General features: G+C 39.0%; 3 protein-coding genes across 3 annotated transcripts; 1 reads left to right on the top strand and 2 right to left on the bottom strand.

Annotated features, from left to right (window-relative positions):
• Positions 1-1,425: 1,425 nt before the first annotated feature.
• Positions 1,426-14,123, bottom strand: LOC134650844 (DNA topoisomerase 3-alpha). Its single transcript, XM_063505775.1, has 15 exons — positions 13,790-14,123; positions 13,494-13,703; positions 12,928-13,180; positions 12,193-12,363; positions 11,785-11,960; positions 10,890-11,172; positions 10,207-10,418; positions 9,589-9,700; positions 8,200-8,435; positions 7,562-7,697; positions 6,425-6,588; positions 5,248-5,731; positions 3,583-3,793; positions 2,860-2,975; positions 1,426-1,595 (listed from the first exon to the last, which is right to left on the bottom strand). Exons 1-15 carry the CDS (start codon positions 13,976-13,978, stop codon positions 1,426-1,428), a joined length of 3,123 nt encoding a protein of 1,040 aa, XP_063361845.1. The 5' UTR covers positions 13,979-14,123.
• A 217-nt stretch (positions 14,124-14,340) lies between these two features.
• LOC134650719 (rRNA methyltransferase 2, mitochondrial) lies at positions 14,341-15,439 on the top strand. The gene is made up of 3 exons (XM_063505652.1): positions 14,341-14,583; positions 14,674-14,875; positions 14,953-15,439. The coding sequence occupies exons 1-3, from the start codon at positions 14,429-14,431 to the stop codon at positions 15,343-15,345; spliced, it is 750 nt and encodes a 249-aa protein (XP_063361722.1). The 5' UTR covers positions 14,341-14,428; the 3' UTR covers positions 15,346-15,439.
• Positions 15,440-20,954: 5,515 nt separating this feature from the next.
• LOC134650718 (uncharacterized) lies at positions 20,955-23,502 on the bottom strand. The gene is made up of 4 exons (XM_063505651.1): positions 23,309-23,502; positions 22,951-23,161; positions 21,776-21,991; positions 20,955-21,171 (listed from the first exon to the last, which is right to left on the bottom strand). The coding sequence occupies exons 1-4, from the start codon at positions 23,423-23,425 to the stop codon at positions 20,957-20,959; spliced, it is 759 nt and encodes a 252-aa protein (XP_063361721.1). The 5' UTR covers positions 23,426-23,502; the 3' UTR covers positions 20,955-20,956.
• Positions 23,503-25,817: the final 2,315 nt, after the last annotated feature.

Below are 25,817 nucleotides of genomic sequence, written 5' to 3'. Positions count from 1 at the left end.
ACTAGTACCATTTTTAGTGCACGTAAGGCCCGTCCTGAGATATACGTCAATGATAACTGCCTAGTTTGATAATGTTGATAGACGACAACAACGAGAGACAACATTAGCATTACCATAGGGAAAAAAATACATAGAGTGCTCACTCCATACATCAGTTTTAATACCAAAAAGACTATTAGCATCTAGCATCGAGTAGCGGAACTATCAGTACTGCTACTTGACAATAGATGTAGCACCGACCAGAAACTAGAAAGGCTTATGCTGTTGAGATAAGACTTTCCGGTCGGTGCTACAGCTATTGTCAAGTAGCAGTACTGATAGATCCGCTACTCGATGCTAGATGTAGACACTGAAATTAATAGTCTGAACTGATGTATGGAGTGAGCACTCTTGTCTTACTATATTCCTCTATGGCATTACACATAAATTAATAATTCCTTGGTGTTTCGTGAACATCATTTATTAAAGTACAGAAGATTCTCTCATCTGATTCTGGATGAAATCTTAACTGGCTGGCAATGTTTGAATAGGTTAAGAAATAAAAACCAATTGTACAATAAATAAAATCTTTACTTATGTATAGTTTTGTTCTTAACTAAATGTATATATTCCATTAATATCTTGTTAATATACACAACCCTTAACAGTAACAAAACAAATTGGCAACCAAGATTCAATTCCAATTGTGTCCTCGCGTGTAGCCCTTCAGAGTCAAAGGCATCTGAACTTTCCTTACAGTAAAGTTTCATATTTTAATTAACTGCGCCCAGCGTAGTTAGTGGAGTAAATGTAGCTGTCGGCGGCCGATCGTAAGATCAGGCATATCGTGAAATTCTTAGGCACATCGTGAAACGTGAACATCTTTGACCCGTTCCCTGAGTCGACGGGGTAATATAATTAGTGAGAGGCCAGTATAATGCGTTCTGTTCAGCCGTTTGATGCGATAAGTTCAATATGTTTTTCACCTCAGCAGCTCGAACAAGGGTACTTTGCTACTTAAAAGCAAAATTGCATTTTGCTCATTTTGTCTCACTCAGTGAGCAAAATGCGATTTTGCTCACTGTTTTTAAGTAGCAAAGTACCCTTGTTCGAGCTGCTGAGGTGAAAACTTAATTGTTGATATATTTTAAGAAAACATGAGTGAATAGGTAAGTGATGAAGAAGGAATACATTTTTCGGGTTCTCTAATATGTTCTCACTGCTGAGGTGAAAAGTTTTGTGAACTACACGAGATCAAAGTTATTTACATCTCGTGCGCTTTTGAGTCCCTTACTACGCTCAAGATTCTAAATTAGATTCACTCGCTACGCTCGTGAATAGTATAGAATCTTTCGCTTGCACGGGACTCAAAATAAGCACTCGAAGAAATATCAAACTTTGATCTCTTGTTGTACAAATAACTATTCTGCCTGCAGTGAACCCTCACTAGTTTGTATAATTTCCATTATTGTTAGGGCAGCGGGCCCTGGTGTGTCCCTCCTGGCGACACAGGCCGCAGCGCCGGGCGCCGCGCGCGCCGTCGGCGGGGCCCCCGCCCCGCCCGCGACCGCGACCGAGACCCCGAGTGATTGTCGTACTGGAACTGCCCCATTCTCCTGTCGGAATATAATATTAGAGGTTTAAGAGCCAACAGGAGTGGTCATTTCTCCATACAAACGTACTCGACTGTTTCCTCCGTGAGTTTTGAAGCTAGAACAATTATTTTTTCAACACAGATTAATATTGTCAATATCTGTGTCGGACCGTTTTGCTTTTTTTGATATTTTTGTTTTTTTAAGGCGCTAGAGCCCTTCAAAAATGGCCAAAATGGCCTAATTGACTATGCCGCAATGAGAGGCGTGCTATTCAAAACTGACATCAATTAGTAAAAAAAGCAAAACGGTCCGACACAGATAATGTCATAATCATTTAGATTTCCAAATTTGGTTACGATTGGTTAAGTTTTGGAGGAGGAAACAGTCGAGTACGAAACCTCGATTTTTGATATTTTTACGCAGGATTTTTCGCCTTGTCCTTATCGCACTAGTTTTAGGAGCCGCTTCCGTTAGCGAGACGGGTATATTTACCTAAAATATTTAAATCTTAGCTCCTGTTGGCTCTTAACACATTCACTGCCACCGACGCACATGTGCGTCGACCGTCATACGAGTTTGTTCCTAGGCCACGCCCCCGGCAGTGAATGCGTTAACCACGCAAAATACATCCATTCAAAAGTTCAAGGTTTCAAACATTTAATATTTGGTGAATTGGATACCTAAGGTGCTTGAAAGTAATCGATTGACGTAGACGTTGACGGACGCCGATACATTATTGCCAATACAGCAGATAATACGACTCCGCGGCTGGCTTCTACTGGCAAACTACATTAAATTTATAAAAAATACCAGACTAAAAACTAACTACCACCGCCGCCTCTTCCTCGGTTTCCTGTCACACTCGGTGCGTGCCACTCTCCTGACAAAAAGTAAACCGTAGGGAATATTACAATTCTGGGTTACTGAAGCCCCAAATACCTAATGTACCTATGATTACCACTCAAAAAACCCTATCTTATTTTTATAATATAACGCACTCGCTTCAAAAATTTGTGTAATACATAGTTCAATGTGCCTCCGTGGACGTTATTTTTTGTTTCTTTTAAAGACTACCTAAGCAGTAGTTCCTAAACAACCTCATAGTAGTCTATAATACAAGCATCCTATTTAGCGGTGTGTTTTAAAAATCGACTTGAAAAATAAGCGTAGTACAATACAACTATCTCACAATTGGCAAAGACGTAAAATTCACTACCCAATGGTTAGGAATGTTGGTGTTGTTAGTACCTTAGACAAATATCAGATTGTTATTTGAGAAACTTACCACCCCCGCTGCCTCTGCCGTCGGCCCACTGGAAGAAATTGCAGCGCGAGTTGAAGTCCTTCGGGCACGCGTAGAACGGCCGGCCCTTGTTCGGACCTTCTTTGTGGACTGTTATCCTGTAACATCACATCATACAATCACTACATAGTATAAAACAAAGTCCCTTACCGCTGTCTGTCCGTCTGTATGTATGCTTAGATCTTTAAAACTACGCAACGGATTATGATGCGGTTTTTTTTAATAGAATGTTTCAAGAGGAAAGTTTATGTATAATTTGTTAACCCGTGCGAAGTCGGGGCGGGTCGCTAGTACAATATAAATCTATTGGCACTCACACGGTTATCAATTTAATTATTTCTCCACTGTCACATGTCGTAATCGTAATAAACAGTACTGAAACTGTGTCCACCTGAGGGGATTAGGACTCGGAAAATTAAAAACTTGAGTTAGAAGAATATTACGGGTGGATCAACTATTTCTTGTTGTTATTCTGTCCGGTCAGCCAAGAGACAATAGTAGCATAGTGTGTTAGATTAGAAGACATTGTCCACCACCTTCTTTTGACACGCTTTGTAGACGACCCTCTATGGAAAGCGTTTATAAGTTTCACAAAAAAGCATGTTTGGAGAATTTCAATGCCTAAAATCAGGTTGTAAAAAGTGACCCAGCGGAACGTAACCATGGCAACGAGTGACAAGAAAAAGTTGATTCACCCTTACACACCTTTTACAGGGCAGCCCGCATTCACAACTAACGCCATCGTCATTCGGCTGGTAGTTGTCCCTGGAGAAGCTCGGCGCGACGCCCCAGCCCCTCGTGTCGGGGGCCATCGGGGGCGGGGCGGCGGCGGGGGGGGACTGCGAGTCGGGCGCCCACAGGAAGAAGTCGCAGCCGCCGTTGTCTCGGCCGGCGGCGCACTTGTAGAATTGTTTGCCTGAAAAATTTAATAGTCGATTTAGACTCTCGCGCGAGCCACGAGACGAGCCGCGAGCCGAGCCACGAGACGAGAGTGTAAGCGGTGGGCTCGCGGCTCGTCTCGTGGCTCGCAAGCTCGTCGAGCTAATATAATTTAAACACTAACGGCACAAGCCGAACGCGAGTGTAAGCGGTGGACTCGCGTCTCGTGGCGCGGCTCGCGGCTCGTCTCGTGGCTCGCGCGAGAGTCTAAACCGAGTGTAAAGTGTAGGTACCTAGTTTGCAGTAGTTAAGCGGGCTATCTAGGTATAAAATTAAAATTATCACTACTGCTCTTTTCAAAATGAAGTTGTGTCCACCATTTAGCTATTTAAAGGTGATGTTTTGTTAGAAATAGGTCACGGCGACAATGAAAATAAAAATACTTAATACAAATAGAACAAAAAACAAATCAAACACTAATCAGCAGACCTCGGATTTTTTACGGCAAAACAAAACACTATCGGAATCTAGCCAGTGATAGAAACATTATTTTATCGATATCGATAATTCAGTACTAGAAGAAAATACGTCACCAAATAAAATAAATATGTAATAAAAACATTTGTATGAAGTTATATATTAGAAACAGACGCAATTTCTAACTTCGTTCTAAGTTGTACATGCAGACCTACCTCTTTGTTGCTCGACTATGGCAAAGCTAAAATGAAAAGTTATTTTATTACTTACCTATATAATAAATAGCAATTACTAGCCACTGTTAGTTACTGGCCACCTTTAGGTAGATAGATACTGTAAAATGAATTCTGTTAAAGGGTGAATAGAATTTATTTACAAAACACCTAATTTAATCAAAAAATGGTTTTAGAAGACTCATATTCTTTTTAAGAGACCTATCCAACGACATCCCACACAGTAGGGTTGGGGCGAAAAAAAATGTTTCCCCCACTTCATGTGTATGGTAGGTACCCCAAAAAAACATTTTTATTTAGATTTTATTGTACCACTTTTTCGGCGTGGAAAATATACATACTCATACCAAATTTCAGCGTTGTAGCACTAACGGTCACTGAGATAATCCGCGGACGGACGGACAGACATGGCGAAACTATAAGGGTTCCTAGTTGACTACGGAACCCTAAAAATGTATTGAGGCAATACCTGTCATATACTCTAGTAATACTCGATATCGATAAAATAATATTTCAAGCACTGGCTAGATTACGCTAGTGTTTTGTTTTGCCGTGAAAAATCCGAGCTCTGCTAATCAGATTTGGGCGACGATGTAACAGCGTATAAAGTGTCATTCTATGGAACTTGCTAACTATGTAAGCAAACCGCCATATTAAAATTGTCTCCGAATGTCAATTTACTAGTGACTTTTGTTTACATAGTTAGCAAGTTCCATAGAATGACACTTTACTTACATATATGTTTGCCACTTGAATCCAATAAAAGAGAATGTACACTTACCAAAATTCGCAGTCTGTTTCCTGACAGTTAGTATAATAGCGGGCTTATTACATCCACACTGCACATCATTATCATCACTTGGCCCGTCCCCACCACCCCTCGGGGCCGGCATTCTAGCCCCAGCGTTCGGTCGAATTTGAGTTGTATTCGCAGGAGGCGGAGGTAGAAATTGCCTTGGCTGATTCTGATTAGGGGCACGTATTTGGGCGGTTGTGTTTTGATTCCAGTTTTGCCTCGCTGGCATGACTTCGACAGTTGTCCTGGGCACATTATTAGGGTTAACCCTTGTGGGGTTACTATTGGAGCTCATCGTGTTCTGTGTCTGGTTTTCAACCCCAGCTTTAACACAGGAGATGTTAATCTTCATGAGTTCGAGGAACGTGGTATCGCAGCCTCCGATGCAGCAAGTATATGGTGGGGGGTACAAGTGGCTTATGGAGTTGTTCCGCCATTCGAATTTTAGTTTTTTGTAGTTTGGACCGCACTGGAAGGTGAAAGAATAGCAGTGCTTAGATTCGTAGTATGGCCAAACGCTATGGACGCCTAAACAGTAAAATAGCCGAGGGGTATAGGTACCACCATCATCATACGCACGCTCAGGGTTATTCCCACTAGTTACCACCGAGTTGTTACCAGTGGTAACTACTGGGATTTTTTTTCCCACCTTTTACCACTGGTGCCAACCGAGTTGGCGGTAACTACTGGGAATTATTTTTCCCAGTAGTTACCACTGGTAACAACTTGGTGGTAATGGTAACTAGTGGGAATAACCCCACGCTCATGGCATATGCTGCTAAATTAAATTGTTTTTGTTTTGCTCACTCACTTCTCAATAAGAGTATGACAGAGCGATCGAATGTGACGCGTGAAATAGAAACCCGTATAAACATGTTAAGTACCTACACAATATGTACCTTGGAGGATATAATCGAACGGAGACGCCATGTTTGTAATTTTCTGTACAAAACAGTCTGCCGATTTTTGCGGGGGAGGGGAACGTCAAATGTATGCGTAACGTAAAAATAGCCATGTGAGATAAACGTCAGTCCATACATTGTGTATGACCGTTGGCCGCCTATTTTCGACAGAGGGGAAAGCCTGTTAATGGCTACTCCGTTTAGTTGTATCCTCCAAGATATGTACACTAAGGTAAGGAGTAAGGTTTAAGGTAACTTACGGTAGGACACGTATCGTTCAAGACTTGTATAGTTCTGACGACGGTGGGGAACCACACGGCGTTCTTGCAGTTGGGGAACGACAGGCAGCCGATGTAAAACTCGTCTGCGTTGTTTTTCTTCTGTCGCACCACCATGTCCGCGCCGCATTTGGGACATTTTAGCGCTGGAGACGGAAAATTATACATTTATATTTAGAAAACAATATGTTGGCTGTGCCAAGGAATGTGCCAATTTATATTTAGGAAACAAGTCAAGGAATGTTTTAAATAGACCTTGTATCTTCGTTTTAGAGTCGAAATTTGTGTACATGTACGTATTATAGCAGGGTGATACCTGGTAACATGTTGACCACATGCTTTCAACCTTATACCTTCGGAATAAAGTTCAAAAGTTACCTATGGGCATGTCCAGCGCCGGGGCCTCAGCGAGGTCGTTCGCTAAAGACAATAAATCTTCGGCCAGTTATAGAGTTGAAAATTGTATACGTACTATATTATAGTATAGGATCACACCTGGCGGCACGTTGGCCACATGCCTTCGACCTTATATCTAGGGATTAAGGTTGAAAGTATTGTATTATGTTACCCGAGCGCAGTGGGGCGCTCGCTAAAGGGGACATATCTTCGAGCTTATGTCCCGGGTATAAACGTTACCTGTTGTATGTATGTATGTAAACAGTACAATGAAAAATGCATGGACGCAGAATTGTTTGGCAGTTCATTAAATCTCTTTAAGAGGACTGTATATTCTCTATTAAAATAAGGGTGTAATGTTGTAAGCATAGTAGACACTGGTTTTTTGAGTATCTTCTCTTGTTCACTCATTTGTTATGTACAACTATAAGGTTACACTTTTTTATTATTTTTTTAATTGTACCTCGATACAATTTGTAGATAATTTATTTACAAACAAGATATATACAGTGTATTACTAAAAGAAATTAAAAACTAGCTTAAATCTAAAATAGGGAACTATAGGTCTATAAATAAATCAATTTGTAGCTATTAGCTAAGTTGCTCTTATGTTTATTATAAGACTGTTTGTTTCTCAATAAAAAAAAAAAAAAAAAAGTTACCCGATGGCATGTTGGGCACATGTGTTCAACCTTATATCTAGGGAATAAGGTTACATGTTACCTGAAGGCATGTCCAAGGCCGGAGCCCCGGCGCGGTCGTAGGGCGCCGGGCGCTCGCTGAAGCGCTCGGCTAGGGCGCTGTCGATCTTGTCGGCCTCGCCCGTTACTGTGAGATACACTTCTTTATACTTTGCTATCTGATGAACATAACATATAATCAATTAATCAGTTATCTGCCACATTACTTTTATATATATATACCAGGGTAATTTCGATATGGAACTGTTACATTTTATTATTGCCACAGGACAAATGAGAAGTATGCTCAATAGATAAATATGAATTATAGAAGCCAATTGTGACGTTATCTATGAAAAGGGACCTTATTGTGCGCCGATATAAATAGAATGCCGCGCGACGCTGTGCGGCGTAAGCGCCATCGACAATAAGGTCCCTTTTCATATGCCCCAATTGTTTATGAAAATCATGAAAAAAAAAATAGTGAAGGCACCAGTCTCTTTAAAGCTCCTAAGAAGCTATTAAATATTTGAAACTAATCGGTGAAAACTGTTATCCAAGCCTTCTAAAAAGCCATTTTATGCGGACAAATATAAAAAATGTATGTCATGGTTTTGTTTTTCATTTCAATGAAATCGTTATATTTGAACAACGTCACCCTGTATAAAACGTTAAAAGCACCTGTTCAGCCAAAACGGCTTGTGGCTCCTTCCTCCCTTCGCTAATAGCCTTAAGGTCCGCTTCCAGTTGCGCCCTGAGATGCGGCTTGGATATGGAGATGGCGAGGCCCATGGCATCATAGCCTTCTACCAGCCCCATGCCTAATAGCCCGGGCACGAAGTGTATCGCGTCGGCTAGGGCTACGTATGAACGGTTTTTAATAGTTTCTATGTGTTCTGCGTGAGTTGCGTCGGTACCTGCAATAGCATTCCTAATAAATATTATGTTAGACAATCTTACACATTAACAAAAACAATTAAATCAGCAACCGGATGTCGCAGTTGTCCATAAGCTATGATGGCCGCTTACCATCAGGTGGGCCGTAGGAATAGTTGTTTTCCGCCAAGGTGGTATTTAAAAACATGATTGTTACACTAATCCTAGGGCATTTAAACCGTGGAGCGCCCTAGTATCACACGTGTGACACTAACTCAATTCGGGTCGTAGCGACTCTGTATCAGACGTGTGTTACCACAGATCAATATGGGTCAAATTGCTTTGCATTAATTTGTTGTATGGTGGTCGTTCGACGGGGTAGTAAAAAAACCGGCCAAGTGCGAGTCGGACTCGCGCACGGAGGGTTCCGCACCATCAACAAAAAATAGAGCAAAACAAGCAAAAAACGGTCACCCATCCAATTACTGACCCCGCCCGACGTTGCTTAACTTCTTTCGTCACTTAAATCTTTATTTTATTTTGTTTTTAGTATTCGTTGTTACAGCGGCAACAGAAATACATCATCTGTGAAAATTTCAACTGTCTAGCTATCACGGTTCGTGAGATACAGCCTGGTGACAGACGGACGGACGGACAGCGGAGTCTTAGTAATAGGGTCCCGTTTTTACCCTTTGGGTACGGAACCCTAAAAACGGAGATTTTTTTCTTCTTGGTACTTCCCAGGGGTAACGAATTAGTGGTAACAGCTGGGAATAACCCAGCATGTTGTGCGCACGTGCAACCCGCGCTTTAACATGTGCCGTGTGCAAGAGCCATTAGCAGCAAGTATTGGCTCTACCGGATTCGAACCCAGGACCACCACTTTCGAACTCGGGCACACACCTAATGTCTAAATACAGTGACGAAAAGTTGTTATGTGTAAAATATCAGCACAACCTCCTTATTGCAGGTTTAATTCCGATTTATTTCCACAAACAGTTCAACGATTTAATTTTGAGTTTATTACAGCAGTGAGGCCTGCCGGGTTAGCACATGATTAGACGAGACGAGATAGACTACCCGTTTTATTCTAAGTGTGTTAATAAAAGAGGGACGGGTAGTCTTATCTCGCCGCGAGATACTGTCGCGCCAATCATGTGCTAGGGGTACTGTAGTAGAGTGAAACACACTTGCCTATCCCATGTTTTTCCATGAGCGCTATGAGATCAGCTTCTGTGAGCAGGTGCGGTGGTTGCGTGCTGCCTTCCACCATGTCTATACTGGTAGGGTTAAACGTTTGACCCATCTGAAAAATACACAGTATTAGTTTACAAGCTTTTAGAACATGGGCATTCAAATTTGAACCAGAACTTGTGCTCATAAAAGTGAATTTTGAGGACCACTTTTTATGTGTTTACGTTCACGGTGCCTTGCGGTCTAGGCACCGTTAACATAAGACCGTCCGTAGTAAGCCTCTCAATAATCAAGTGCCAGCGTCATTTGAATTTAAATCACAGGAAAACGTAAATTTTCTTTAACGGCTATAGGTACCTATATGGACTACCCGTCCCTCTTTAATTAACATAGTTTAAAAAAGACGGGTAGTCTATCTCGCCGCGAGATACTGTCGCACCAATTATGTGCTAGGCCTACTGACCGATAGAAGTAAACCTATCGTACGATAATGTCAATGTTCACTGTAATTTGAGCTTTAACCCTTTAACAGGCATAAGGGTGTCAGAAATTACGCAAAATTGAACCCTATCACTTTAAAATAAAGTTCAACATCGTACATAAAGGCTTAACACCTACCTCATAAACGTGAATTTCCTTCGCCGACCACTTGTCGTACGGGTAAACGTCTAGATAGTTCCGTGCTATGATCATGAGGCCGTTGGCAGTGAACCTCTCGCCAGCTATGTCGATGGCGACGGTAGTCTCCTGGCCTTGCGCGTCCTTTGAGCAGCAAGCGAGGAATGAGCGGACTATGAACTCGTATAGACGTTGCTCGTTGCCGTTGAGAGCTGTACGGAAATAGTAGGTACAATTATTGTATAACGGCCCAAAAGTGTCAACAAATTCATGAATGAGTAATGTGGCTCCGTACAAATAATATGCCATCTACTTCGACTATCAAATTTGTCACCAAAATGTTTGACGCTACTTTTACCTTAGAATTCCTTTTATTTGTGTCCAAAACCATACACATTGAACACAAGGAAAAAATAGTTATTTTGACCCAAAAAGATTAAATTAATTGGCCAAGGAAATTCTGTTTAAAGGTGTCGTTCTACCTTCCCCACTGCGCCAATATTGACAAAGTGTTATGGCATATGTACAATTGTACATTGTCTAAGGAATTTTATGCTAACTTCCAAGTTGGCATGCATGTACCCCTAATTACATTGGTGCATATTAAATAAACGGTAATGTTGGTGACGTTTGCGTATAAGCGGTAATTTAGGATATATAGTGAGAGTGAAAGTGCGACTTACAATTTGTGTACTTAGTAGGATGTATCGGGGGATGGGCCTTATCGCTCTTGTTGCCCTGGCGCGGCGTGGGGCCCCCTGCGTCCAGGAGGCCCTGCGCGAAGCCCCCCCAGTTGGGGTCCCCCGTCTGGAGCCCCACGAGCTGCGCCAGGTTCATCTCTTTGGGGTACTCGTTGGTTTCAGTACGGGGGTAGCTGATGAAACCTTGGGTGTACAGTTTTTCGGCCAGTTTCATGGTTTCTTTGGCATTGATTCTCAGTTTTCTTGAAGCAGATTTTTCCAGTTCCTAAAGTATTGTCATCGGGTTGAAATACGAACGTAGGAAGGGTGAGTAAGATGTTTGAGCCTAATAAAGTGCATTATTTATAATCGAATTTAAACTGTTGTGAGACATGCTAACATTGAATAATTTTACGGTTTAAACTCACTCTGTGTAGGCTCTCCGAAACATGTCGCGCGAGTGACTTAAAACAGAGTGAGTCTAAACCGTAAAATTATTCAATTATTTATAATAATTATTATTGAAGTACCTAGATTACATAGGTACTTTGATGGTACTTTGTCTCAAGATGGATTTCAGTATTTTTGTCTTTGGTTTGATATAGTCGTCGAGCATGCTCAGCATGCTCTATACCTGAGTCGAAATAAATGTTACATTAGATGTAAAAAGACAATACCTAAATGCATGACCACTCGCCTCTCATTCGCGTCAAATCGCAACTAATTGAATTTTGACTGTCGTGCATGAGTCATATGCCCCGCGATTGATTTAAAATACGTGAGTTAAACCATAATACCTATTATTTTAAATCGCATCCATCTCTTTTCATTTAGTACAGTGTGAAAGGCACGGGAGATAGCGAATCACGCGTCCAACTTAGTCGTAACTGCAACTTACCACAGTGTCCAAAGGCAGCGGCCGCCATTTTGACTTGGGCTTGGTTTTGACCTCACAGACCTTGGCCGTGGGGCTCTCCTCACAGATGTCCTGGAGCACCTGACACGCCTCCTGGTCAAACAGCCGTATGCGCTCCCAGTTGAAGTCCACACTAAGATCGTTCATTGTGTGGTTCACTGAAAATCATAGTTTGAATTAATATAATGAAATACAGCTATAGGTATATACTGTAATGTATAAAATGGACTATGTCTAAGAAGTAATTAATAAAAGATTCAAATAGAGGAATACCTAATATCAAAAATGTAAGAATAAAATTGAAATTATGATTAAATTACATATTGGAAACTGCAAGATTTTAACAAATGTGACATAGTAGAAAACTGGAATAAGTGTGTTGCGAGTTACCTTTTATCTTCCAAAATGGTTCCGGAACAAAGCTCTCCACAGCCCGGTACCGTTCCACGACAAACCCAAGAGTGGGAAACTGGCAGGAGCCGTAGCTTACTAGACTGTCTGCTAATTTACTCGGGAACACTTTCTGCAGCCGCAGAGTTTGGAATCTAGTGAAGGCAGCACCTGTAAACAGGGATTGGAACCGGTTTTTTGCTAAAACTACGAAATAAACATATTTTTCGATTTTTTTTATACTCGAAATGTAGGACTCAGTTGTGTGTTCAGGTAACGACATCGTGTTATTAGATTGCCCAATTAGAAATGAAATAATTAGCAAAAAAACTAAAAAATACCATTTTCGTTCCCATACAAAAAATACCGGTATTCGATAACTAAGCCTACGGAATGCAGTTTTTACACCCAGAGCCCAGAAAACCTAGGGTCATTGTCAACTAAAGGCCTTGCCAGCCTAACTCTGTCCAAGAGCACAGGATTGGACAGACAGCCCAAAGAGAATATAATCACTATGTTAGATGGCCTACTTAGTACACAATCCTACTAAATTAAATTGTTGGTGAATTAATCAACTGTACTACTAGATTTTTTGTGGAAATCCAAAATAAACTTTCAACTTCTACATATTTCATCCTAATAATGAAACAATCAAATTAATTAATTCTAGTTTGTTGTATATTTATGACCCAAACAGAAGTAAAATAAAGGTATATTTTTATAAAACATACAAACCAATTCTTAAATCCAACTCTTGCCTCACATCCACAGCATCACTGATGTTCTTATTAGGTCTCTCCAAATTATTCAGTGCCCTTGTCACAGACACACCAGTGATCTCCGAGAACTTGGCTCGGTAGATCTGGAGATTGTTCTTGATAGCGGTGCACACTTGTATTATTTCAAACCCTATGTTTTCTCCTTCTCTGTCACAATCTGTCCATATTATTAATCCTTGGCAGCTGCGAACTTCTCTCTCTAAAGTTTTCTGAAAATGTGTGAAATTAGAAAATTACTAATACAAGTCTCTACCTCTCTTTATGCAGTATTTTTGTTTGTCTCTTTGTTCCTTCATGTTCAGTTTCTTAATCATTTAGATGTCAGTATTTTTTGCAAAGAGGAAAACTTAATATATTATAAAATTAATTGAAAGTATGGTTTCAACATGAGACTCATGATCACACATATATATATCCTTTTATTACAATAGAGGTAAATAACAGGCGATTTTAACACTAAAAAAGAGAATGATCATAGGTGATTACAATAATTTGACAAATATGTCTATTAGGCTACAGTACCTTAATTTTCTCATAGTTTTCAGGACAGTATTTGAAGACAGGCGCATCAAATAGAACCAGAGGGTTACAAGATTGCCAGTGCTTGTAGGACCCCACAAATTCCAATCCTAAAAGATGGCCCGATACAGAGGTCATGACCATGTTAGCTTTCTGGTGATTCACTTCAGCTTCAAATTCATAGATTTTGTTGTATTGTGATAAGCCCTCCCGCTAAAATAGTATAATGCATTTTTATAAAACTTAATAATAAAAACTAGCATTGTGTTTAAGCTATAGAACATATTTATTATACATACCCTCCTGGAGGTTCCCCGAGATAAGTGCTGAGCAATATTCTTGGCCGCATCATTTTTTTCAGCTACGTTAAGAAATTTCATTTTTTCTTGTGCTGTTGTGGATGTGCAGAGTAATAAGCATTGATTGTTTGTATACAGGCTTAAACCAAATCGCCGCTTTAGGTTATACCCGTTCCTGAGAAATTTCATCCTTGGCTCGGTTATTCATACTGAGGCAGATGAACGTCTTACAGTTGTCCTAAAACGGCAATAGATAGCTTATCATTATAAACAAATTAATAACAGAATAACAAACGAAAAAGCAGGAGCAAGGAGCATATCGCGCGCTTTTGACTTTGACAATGACATCGACAGTTCGGTCCTGCATGTTGGTAGAACCGGATACGAGTGATGTACTATCTAATTAGCAATAGCTATACCGGTTTTTATTTAGACAAACTTTTCTTTTCCGTAAGCGGTTTAAAAACTGTCTTGAATAATAATTTTGACAGCTACCATTTGACGTTTGTATACTCGTTCAGTTCAACACCGTTCAATATGTATTGTATTGATAGTGGAAGGGGCTGAGATTGGAGTTTATTTTTGTTATTCTTCCAATTTAAATATAAAGTTAAGAAAAACAAAGTCTATTAATATACAATGTGGACATCGCGCTCAATTGCGCAAACTTCTCTAAGCTACACCAGAATGTGTTTTTTAGTAAATTGTCTAAAGCGATTCAAGAGTTCTCAACAGTGGCTAAGTCGTCAAAGAGTGGACCCTTATGTTGAAAAGGCAAAGATGTATAATTATAGGTATGCGTTTTATTCCAGTACATTGTTTATCATATGTACCTAGTGTGTTTTAATGTATCATTGTTACCTATATATTTGTGTATATTACAGATGTCGCAGTGCATTCAAACTTCTGGAAATGAACGAAAAGACGAACATACTAACACCAGGCCTTACGGTTATTGACCTAGGAGCTTCACCAGGCTCATGGACCCAAGTAGCAGTGCAAAAAACGAATGCTGATGGAGCAGACCCCAAAAAACCTAAAGGGAAAGTGTTGGCCATTGACAAATTACAATTATTTCCAATTGCGGTATGTTACTAATTACTTACTTGATTTATAATGACCCACCATTAAAATACCAACTGATCTTGCAATCTTTGTTTTAGGGAGCTACAATATTGAATAACATGGATTTTTCAACAATCGAGGCACATGATAAGGTGATAAAGGCTTTAGGGGATAAGAAAGTAGACTTGGTTCTGTCAGACATGGCCCCGAACGCCACCGGCGTGCGGGAGCTGGACAAGGACCGCATCATAGGGCTCTGCTACATGGCTATAAGGTTTGCGGCACTAGTCACCAAGATTGACGGCAACTTGTTAGTTAAAGTATGGGATGGAAAAGAAGTGCCAATCTTAGAAATGGATTTGGAAAGATTTTACAGGAGTATCAAAATTTTAAAGCCAAATGCCAGCAGATCAGAATCGTCAGAAAAATTTATTCTTGCAAGAGGATTCAGGGGCATTCAGAGGCCCTTGGAGAATGGCCGCTGGGGGTAGCATGTACCTGAATGTGAAAGCTGTGTCGCTACAAATAATATGTCTTCCAGGTGGAATTGAGGATTAAGTTAGTCTTCATATTTAGGCAATCTTAGTAATTTAGATTTTTTTTCCCTCTACCTTGTATTGCAATGGAATAGTTCCAATTTAACCCCATTGGTCCTTCTACTGGACGATTCTTAATAAATTTGACAGAACAAATGGGAATGTGTTGCCCTTGTATAAATCTAGCTTTGTTCTCAAATGTGTAGAATGATGTTTATTTTATTATAAGCAGGGGCGTATTTACCCTAGGGCCAAGGGGGCCATGGCCCGGGGCGGCAGGCCTCGGGGGGGCGGCGAAGCCGCCCCCTCGCGGCTTTTTCTGGGCGCCTTTTATAATTAAACTTAGCTATATTTTTTATTATATTTTATATTAATTGACATTTAAATTAATAAACAAACGAACGCTTCAAACCCCACCAATTGCTTAAAATATCTACCAACAAGTACCTAAATTAAGCAACATTTTCGTTCAAGAAGTATTAGTATGGTAGAAATTCTTAAAAGTAAAATAATTAATTTTGCGTGATGATCTGTGTATTTTTTGAGTTCATTATTTTAATTTTTTTTTTATTATTTTATTTGATACACTAGCAGCTCTTGGAGCTGATGCGTGTATATCGAAGCACTTGTATTTTATTTTATTTTGCACTTTTTAAAGTTCTAAAATGTGTATCCAGTCTATTTTTGAAAGTGTTGACCGATGGTGCACTAACAGTTTCTGGTAGAGAGTTCCACACATTTACCACACGATTCGGTAAGAAGTGTTTTCTAGGATTACTAGCACACGGAGGTTTGACAAGTTTTTTGGAGTGTCCTCTTAACCTTACATTCTGGCTTGATGTGTATAGGTCTATAATATTAGGAACATTGTAGTGTCCAGACAAGATTTTGTATGTCTCGATAAGATCGCCTCGCTTCCTTCGGTCCTCCAATGTTGTAAGACCTAATTCCTGAAGCCGTTCTTCGTATGGCTTGTCTTTCAATGAAATAACCATTTTGGTTGCTCTTCGCTGAATTTTCTCCAGCAATGTGATGTCCTTTTTAAAGTAGGGGGACCATATCTGAAAAGCATACTCAAGTAAAGGACGAAGGTATGACTTATACACACCGCGTCATATGATTAGGACCACAATATTTTTCTTTGCTATTTAAGATATAAGACAAAATAAACATATAAGAATAATAAATTTAAACATCTTTAGGCATACCAAGTTTAACTTAGTCAATCGAACTTCTTAAGTGCTCAGAGAGCATTTGTAATAATATTTGTAGGCAATTACGACGCGTCACTTGAATACGACCATGAAATAAAACACAAATTATTCTAATGCTGAATGAAGTTATTTAATAAAAGTAATGATTAATAGTCGAGGCTTTTTCCCTTCTTTTGTATTAAATCAAAAATCCGAGATGGCATTGAATCATAAAGACTTCTCAAGTATTTAATCGATAGTTTGCTCCAACACTTTTTTATACCTATCTCGAGTTCTTTTTTATTGTTTTTTTTTTGCCGTTCTTATAAATTTCACGTGACAACCATCCCCACACATTTTCTAATATGTTTAAATCAGGGGAAAGTGATGGCCAGTCGAGAACATCAATATTATGTTGTTGAAACCATTCACGGACATTGTGTGCTCTATGAATGCTGGCGTTATCATGCTGAAAAACGAACCCATTATCACCTGTGGTACTGCTAATCTTACATATTTCATTCTCTAAAAGATTAATGTAGCTTTCAGAGTTTTGTCGTCCTTGTATGACGACTAAATCTATCGGTCCTTTATATGATATTGCTCCCCAGACCATTACTGAGCCTGCATCATTTCGCCGCCGCGATAAAATTATTTAATTTTTGCGTAAATCATGAAAATAGTAGGAGTAACCGTCGAGGCCATCTAAATTAAAAAGGTTTTCATCACTAAATATAACTTTATACCATTCTTTTGTCCAATGCATTATGTTTCGAGCAAACCGAAACCGTTCTGTACAGTGATGTTCTTTAAGGCATGGCTTTCTCTTAATTTTCAAACGTTTTAAATGTGGACAATTACGTAAAATCCTTTGAACAGTCCTTATAGATGCGTTAGTTCCAACGTTGTGAGCTATTTGTGCGGCAGTTAGCATAGCATTTGACGCTTCACGTAATATTGCCCGACGCTCTCTATTAGTTGTAGAAAATTTGGTACGACCTTTGAACTTCTTACCATAATTTTCGGGATCGTTTAGAAAATTACTGATCACCTGGTGTGAACGCCCTATTCTTCTTGCGATTTTTCTTAGAAAATAGCCTTCTTCACGAAGAATTCTTATTTTCCTTATCTCCTCTAGATTTAAACAGCTTTTTCGACCCATATTACATAAAGAAAATATTATATCGTCACCATTTGATATTGTTCACTTCAGAAATAAGCAATACGTACGCAGCACTACGCACTGTGCTGCTTTTGTTTTACAACTGAAGCCGAACGGGGGGAAAGAGTTCGTTGGTCGTATTCAAATGACGCGTCAGGACCTGTCGCATTGATGCCGAGCGTGGTCGCGCGGAGTATCTAATATCTATAATGTTCCATTTAGTTATAGTTAAACTTCGCGTGCCTAACGATGTTTATATTTACGATTCTTGTATGTATATTTGTCTTATATAATAATATAATAAAGAAAAATATTCTGGTCCTAATCATGTGACGCGGTGTGTATATTCTAACTAGCTTTTGCCCGCAGCTTCGCACGCGCAGGAGAGTTTTTTTAATTGGACCCCCATTTCACCCCTTTAGGGGATGAATTTTGAAAAATCCTTTCTTAGTGGACCCTTAGACCTTATAAGGAACCTACTTGCCAAATTTGGACTTTCTAGTCCCAGCGGTTTGGGATGTGCGTTGATTTAAGTCAGTCAGTCAGGTCTTTCACGTTTATATATGTAGATAAATAGGTCCTTAGTAATTACATGGAATGCTCTCCGGATCATAAATATACAGCATAGAATTTGCTCTCTTGGTGATTTTGGTTATATGCGTGTCCCATTTCAAATAATGTGAAATAGTGATACCCAGGTCTCTTTGACTAGCTACAGCTTGGAGGGGAACAGAGAATTGTACAATACCTAAAATATAGTATTTTATTAGTTTTTATCAAATCTTAAACTTTATTTTTATTAATTAGTTATTAAGAATTCATACTCGTACGTGGTTTGAAACGATGCGGTCTGAACCGTGAATATACCGTTGAATGTGGTTTTAACATTTTTTTGTCTGTTTCTTTTTGCTAACAGTGTGAAAGGGACAGAGATAATAGAACCCAAGTATTTCGAACTTGTATTTAACCCCGCATGTTGAAATGACATTTGACTATAAAGTCACTTGAACGTCATTTTGTCTCACTCAGTGAGCAAAATCGCATTTTGCTCACTGTTTTTAAGAAGAAAAGTACCCTTGTTCGAGCTGCTGAGGTGAAAATACTTTTTTCTACTCCCGTACTTTTATTTGTCATTTAAAGGGTCGTGCACACACCTAACACACCTTTAAAACCCTACCTTATAGTTGTCAAGACATGTCTTTAGTCTATTCCCCAAAAAAGAATTTGTGCATACACGCAGTATCTTTTTGGCGATTTTACGATACTTCGTGTAATGACCACTTAAAAAATATTGAATGAAATACACTGTTGCCAACCTTATTTTAAATGTCACCTCTGACAAATAAGTGAACCACAGACATGTTTTTTTTTAATTTCATTCATTCATTCATTCTTTTCCCGCCCGTACCCTCCATTTTTGCTACTTCTTGAATTAAAAATATTTGTTAAATTTACAATTTTATTTCAAAGTAAGTGCTTGGTCGTAGAAAAAGTATTGTATGCAACTTTGTTTAACTGAGTCAAAAAATACTCGTGGCGCCTTTATTAACAATTTTCGGCTTCGCCTCAAATTGTTACTCACGCCATTCGCCTTTTTTGACCTCTCTTAAACAACGGTTGCATAAAATACTATATCGTCACTGATGAAGGGGGGCGGCAAATCAAAATGGCCCGGGGCGCCAAATTTGTAAATACGCCTCTGATTATAAGCACAAATAAATGACTTTTGTAATAGTACAATTATAGATAAAGTAATCAAGATATACTCATAGTACTTAATCATTAGTCATGATGTTGCCATCTATATAAAGTTTATAATTAATTAAAATAAAACACTGGATTATAAAAGATTTTTCTTTACTTTCATATAGCATAATTTTTAAGCATCATTTATGACTGCTAAACATAATCATATTTTTATAATAATTATGTATTGTAAGCGTTTTTAATATCATTGTATTTGCTAAAGAACACCTTTAATCTTATAATAAAATTATAATATACTTTTCATCTTAAACATTTGACTTGCTTTTAATTTGTTTTTTGTACCATTGCAATTAAATATAACTTATCATTTATTAATTGCTCTCTATACTTAAAATATCACAATAAATAATGATAGTACTAAGTATCATTGACTCTAAGCATGCCTACTTAATGCACTAGTAATTGGACGTAAAGAAAGTTACCTATAGTTGAAATTATTCAGGATAAACAAAAACATAAATCAAAAAGTAACCGTGAATATTTATTCATCTTTCCCATATTGTTAGGTCTAAGATTGTTTATCCCAAGCAATTTCTACCATAAAGCTGGTGTATACGTAATATTTTAGTATTGCTTTTTTTATCAGAAGCCTTGCACACCTTTCACCAGTCATTTAAAGTATAATTTTATTTCTGTAAGCAAAATTAACTAGAAAACTACTAAAAAAAGCTGATGCATCATTTTACTTATAGATAGTTGTATACAGGTAGGTACATGTTTATGGCAATAAAGGAATGTATTTAGAGCCAGATGAGATTAGGCGTGTCTTACTTCGTAACGAGTTGCATCAGCCGTTAGCGTACTAGCGTAATAATCATTAATATAGCGTGATATTGCTAAGAGTAAGTGTAAGGCCTGAGTGGACGCTCGAAGCGGAGCGTTCGGCGGGGCGTGCAGCGTGGCATCGGCAGGGCATCGGGCCCACAAGTGATTTGAGCAGCGCACTAAGGCCGCTCCTATACGTTTGCATTTGTTTAACATGCACGCCGCACGCTCAACTCGAGCGTCCACCCGGGCCTTACACTAAGGACTAAGTTTCTGGATAAGCACAGAAGTTCCAATCTTCACCGGAGTTCATCCCCGTTCATTAAATATTAACAGAATTATAATCTTTTCTAAATGGGACAGCGTCTCATATTATGTTTCACCCAAATTGAAACTAGAATTAACCGTTTGTTCGGATGAGTTATGAGATTACCTTAGTAAATACTGTTCACCCGTACCCGATTCATCCTCTACCAAATAGCGCTCTGAAACCTCCTTTTTTGAAGTCGGTTGTAAATAAAGGACAGTTTGACAGCGTAATGTACGCGGTTACCAAATTGATAAGGATCTGAGCGCTTTAGTATGTGAGCGAGACTATACACATACATATTATAGTTATGTCCCGCGCTCGCACACCGTTGGCTGGCGGTTCCGAATCCAATGTGAAGACCTCGCTGCCTTAAACGAAGTGCGTCCTCGTGTTGGTGAGCTTGTTGAGCTGCGCGGCCGACAGCAGGCTGGAGTGCGCCGCGTGGTCGAGCAGCAGCAGGCGCTCGCCGCGCTCGTCGCTGGCGGCGCGCGCGGCGCGGCAGCGCCCGCCCGTCTCCAGGGCGAAGCTCGACACCGCGCAGATCGCGTAGATGAAGGTCAGGACAAAGAGCGCGCAGCCGAAATCTGGAAAGAATATAAGTGTGGAGTCAGTAAATACCTACAGAAAAAATAAATGACAATCACCTTTCAATACTGCGACTTCAGTGTTGTAGATGGCGCTATTTATTATGATCGTATTTAGATATGCATTACGCGTATGACGACTGTCTATGTCTAAGTTCAGAACGTAAGAAGCATAATCAAGGCGGTTTAGAATGAGTCATATTATTATACCATGGCGGAGTATATTATTATACCATGGAATGAGTAAAGCCAGGTAAAGCTCAGTACAGCGTCATCTAGTGAGCGTTTGCGGGTTTTAATTACGCGCAAAAGTAAACTCCAATAATACATAGGCAAAGGTACACGCGATGTTGTATGGTGATTGTAGGTCTTCTGTATAGCCCTTGCTGCACGGTCGCCGACAAGCCTTCTAACCGTCTGTCCTTGGTCTGACCTTGGTCAGTTTTGGTCAAATTTTGTTGGAAACAACTGTCTACACGGTCCGTCCAGACCAAGGCCACGAGGTCTGAAGGGCTTGTCGGCGACCGTGTAGCAAGGGCTTATGTTGGCTCATTATAATATCTATATAAGTATTATATAGCTGGGAACAAATTCGGCTACTCACGGTAGAGGTTATGTCCGCCAAACAAGTTGACAACGCAGGGGTATCCGTCGCCCACAACAATAGCAGCCAGCAGCAACACCACACCGACGCAAGCGGCCAGGATCCACGGCAACACGTACTCTCGCCGGTACTTCACGGCGCCGTGCAGCAGCGAGATGCAGCACATGAGGTAGATGGACGTGAGGATAGTGCTCGTGTACAGGAATATTACTGTCACTGGAACACGGAAATTTTACAACTGAAAATTATATTGAATCTTAATGAAAAGCCCTTTATTTTATTGGATTAATTGCCATTATTTCAAATAAATTATTAGTTAGTCAAATTGCTGGCTTGTTTTGTTTTTGAAGAGGTTTTATATTCGGATTTATTTTGAGCCTGCTTACACCCTGATGCCTCCTACTTAATAATGTAAAAAAAATTGAAATATAACGCTCTTGTAAATGTATAATTACTTGCAATATGAACTAAGATCAAAATTCTTAATTGACCGTTATCTTATGTGTTGAATAAAATAACGATACAGCGTTAACGAATTATAAACAGTGAACGATAGTAACTAAATATTTAAGTATCTATAGGCTAATTTTGACCACTTTCATACACGTAGTCCTGGTCGAGCGGTACCTTGGGCGCAGATGCTAGTTTGCGCTAGTGATCTGCGTTCGAGACCCGTTGGGCTGGCTATGTTTTGCATTTTTTTATTTACATATTTGTTTTTTTGCCATTAGTTTTTTTGTTTTTTTGTAAATTTTATTGCAGCCTCAAAATTTATTAGATGCGTTATTCAGTTAGAATTGTATGGAAAAGAAATACAACTACCTATATACTATTTTTTTGACATGTTATTAGCCTATACAATAATTAAAGAATCTGACTAGTGACATCAACATTCCTGACAATTGATGAACCTTATATTTATACCTAGGTAATGCCTAGGTAGAGCCTAGGTATTATAACAGCGGATGATAGTAAATACGTATGTGAAGTGAAGGCTAATTTCGACCCAACTCGTACGCATAAAAAAATGTAAAAATAGTGTGCTAGAACAGAAAAGTGTTACTTTGATCCCTCCTAGCAGGGAGGAAAGGTGCCACTTTGATCCCTCCTAGCAGGGAAGAAAAAGGTCTTTTCTGAATAGGTGTGAAAAAAATGTTATTATGTACATAATGTACCTGAAGCCAGATGTTGCGCTTTAGCGAACCTCCGCTGGTTATTGGTGCTCATGACTTCACCCTCGTGAAACGTGAGCTGCTGGTCGTACGTCACCTCAAAGAACCCCCGTCTCTCTGCGTCGTCCTCCATGTCGTTGTGAAGCATTGACAACATCTCGCCGACATGAGAAATACCAACTAATAAAATAATTAAAACGAAAGATGAAAGCGCCTGAAAAAAATAATTAGCAATGTGACTTGTAGAGTATTTATTGACGCTATTTTATTTTTAATAGGGTATAATTTATACCCATACCTCAGCCTAAATATTAATCTGATAGTGTAAATTGTGATAGGTAAAGGTTTGTTATGTACTCACGATTTGGTGGACGGCGATAAGAATTGTGCCTTGACGCAAATTAAAAACATACAAAAAATTGTTTAAGCGAATCATCATTTTGTGCGACAGTTTACATTGCTTGGTTCTATCAAACATTTGTGATTTTTATATGTCTAACGCATTTCCACTACGAAATAACATTGTTTAGCTACTCCTACTGTCAAGTTACGTCGGGTGCGTACCCGACCACGGGCGCGTGCCAGGGCGCATGTTTTTTTCTATTGATTATTTTTTGTCGTTCCGTGCGTTAGTTTTAGTTTCACGCAGGTCTTGTACAGTAACGAGGGAAACACGGTGACCGTTCGATGTTTCTTTGTAAGGCATTGTTTTGGGTTACCAGACTAGAGTTACACGATTTGTAGTTCCTAGCTACAAGAAAAAAATACGTATGACTAGAACACTAGTACCAGAGGCTAGAACTTATTTACATAAGGTACTTTTAATCAGTGGAAAATTGTTTTCCCGGGGACCTATACCTACACTATACGCACTCACAAAGAGCTGAAAACACCAAAGCTAAATGATGACATTAAATCCCCCACTACCCCTTTTTACGAACGGTCTCCTTGATGAAGTTAGGTGCAGGTAGGTATAAAACTATAAATGAGTACACAAAGTAATGATTATAAATTAAATTTATTTCACAACTTACAATAATAGTGATAATGACTGCATCAATCTAACCCAAACTTTTAGCTGGCATTAGTGTATGTATTTGGATTAAGTTTATCAACTAAATCAATCACAAGTGAAAAATGAAAATAACTCATAATGTCGAAACAATATTTACAAAAGTTAGTTATTTTCGTCAACAGTTATAATTTAGTAAAATAATTTACAAATTCGTCGCTTTGGACGTGTCACCGCTTGTCAAAATATACTGTTGAAAGTTAGCCAAAGTAGGTCTAATTACAAGTAATCTCCCATTTTATTATTCGTTTTCATTATTTTCAACATAAATTGGATGGTTACTTTTTGCTGAAAAAATATTTTATCACATTTAAACCCCTAGTTCCTAAGGGGTGCAAACTGTATTCGTTTGCTGACCGCACTTAGGACAACTTTCGGTAGCGAGACTATCATGCAACAAGTATTAAGTAGTTCCAATAATTTAGAAATGTATTCTTGGGGCTTCTAAGCAGAGCGAACCACAAACTGACCACACACGTCTTTTCAAATGACACAATACTGAGAGAAAGATGGATACGTGGTATAGTACAGCCCAGGACTATCGCGACAGCCTCTCGCCCGCGAGAAAGACTACCCGTCCGTTTCTAGTTAATTAATACAGTTAGAAAAAGACGGGTAGTCTATCTCGTTGGCGAGATACTGCCGCGGCGCTCCTGTGCTAAGCCTACAGTTAATAGGCCAACCAACTAAGATATCGACCCGAATAGTTTCCCGATATTTTGCATGATGATCTAAAAATATCATATTGGAATGTCTCGAAACCCTTGTCGCGCAAGTGTCATTACAACAAGGTGAATTTAGGTCAAATGTTACACTTAGTAATTAACGAATGGTTCGGTTTTGTAGGGACGGAGAACCAAATGTATTGATTGACACACTTCCGACTTCTTAGTGGGTTCGTGGCTACGTGCTGTGCTCGATATTACATTTAAATGCAAAAACTATTCATTGTCACATACTAAAACATACACAACCATATTTTAGCTTATTTCCAAAATATGAAGATCCCAAAATAGCAATCGATATACCTTCACAAAGTTAACTAAAATATTTTCCTTAGCTTCTTTAGTATAAAACAATAAACAAATATCAAATATGTATTATGTATACAGGATTTGTTTCAAAATTGTAGTCTGTTAATCATACTTCATGCATTTTGTCAACAATACCGGGATTAAAAAACATTTTGGAAACAAGCATTCTAGATAATGTACATCAATATAATTTCATTACGCGACAAATTGATTAACCTCCTAAACAATAAGACCCCACCATGGTAAACAAGTTATCTGAAAATATCCCACATATGTTGTTGGAATTTAGATTGAACTTTTGGTATACGACGAATTCCTCAAATAGTTAAATATTTACAAGTGCTTACATAATATGTGACCTTAATCTACTTATTAATAGTGGACAATAAGTGACTATAATTATAAGGATAGCCCACGACGATACACAATATGGTTACAAAAATAAGGACGTTGTACTCTAGTGGTTGGAATTTAGGTTCTTTTTTTGATTCAGGAAAATAGAGCATACTATGTACATATAAAGTAAAATGTATGCAAGTTAGCAAATACCACAATCTGTAGAGAAACGGGATTATTTCGACATTGCAGTGTAGTAATTTTAAGGATTTATATTGTGTGTGCAGTAACTTGACATTTTTTGGAAACTTGTTCAATTTGGATAGGAACTGTTTCAAAAGAACAATTGAATTGTTTTCAATATTTATAGTTACATCACATAATTATGTCAAGTGCGATAGATTTTCCATTTATTCTTTACATATTTA

Source organism: Cydia amplana, chromosome 9, assembly GCF_948474715.1.
Source record: "Cydia amplana chromosome 9, ilCydAmpl1.1, whole genome shotgun sequence".
NCBI classification, from domain to species: Eukaryota; Metazoa; Arthropoda; class Insecta; order Lepidoptera; family Tortricidae; genus Cydia; species Cydia amplana.
The sequence above is the reverse complement of the archived record's forward strand: the minus strand, read 5'-3'. Positions and strand labels throughout refer to the sequence as shown.

Coding starts and splice junctions, on each gene's coding strand:
- LOC134650844 (XM_063505775.1), bottom strand. CDS start 13,978: ATGAAATTTCTCAGGAACGGGTATAACCTAAAGCGGCGATTTGGTTTA. Junction 6,589..7,561: donor GGCCTTGGACATGCCTTCAG/GTAACATGTAAC, acceptor TTCCGTCTCCAG/CGCTAAAATGTCCCAAATGC. Junction 5,732..6,424: donor TGAACGATACGTGTCCTACC/GTAAGTTACCTT, acceptor TTCACCTTCCAG/TGCGGTCCAAACTACAAAAA.
- LOC134650719 (XM_063505652.1), top strand. CDS start 14,429: ATGTGGACATCGCGCTCAATTGCGCAAACTTCTCTAAGCTACACCAGA. Junction 14,584..14,673: donor GCAAAGATGTATAATTATAG/GTATGCGTTTTA, acceptor TGTATATTACAG/ATGTCGCAGTGCATTCAAAC. Junction 14,876..14,952: donor TACAATTATTTCCAATTGCG/GTATGTTACTAA, acceptor TCTTTGTTTTAG/GGAGCTACAATATTGAATAA.
- LOC134650718 (XM_063505651.1), bottom strand. CDS start 23,425: ATGTTTGATAGAACCAAGCAATGTAAACTGTCGCACAAAATGATGATT. Junction 23,162..23,308: donor TTATCGCCGTCCACCAAATC/GTGAGTACATAA, acceptor TATTTTTTTCAG/GCGCTTTCATCTTTCGTTTT. Junction 21,172..21,775: donor TGGCGGACATAACCTCTACC/GTGAGTAGCCGA, acceptor TATTCTTTCCAG/ATTTCGGCTGCGCGCTCTTT.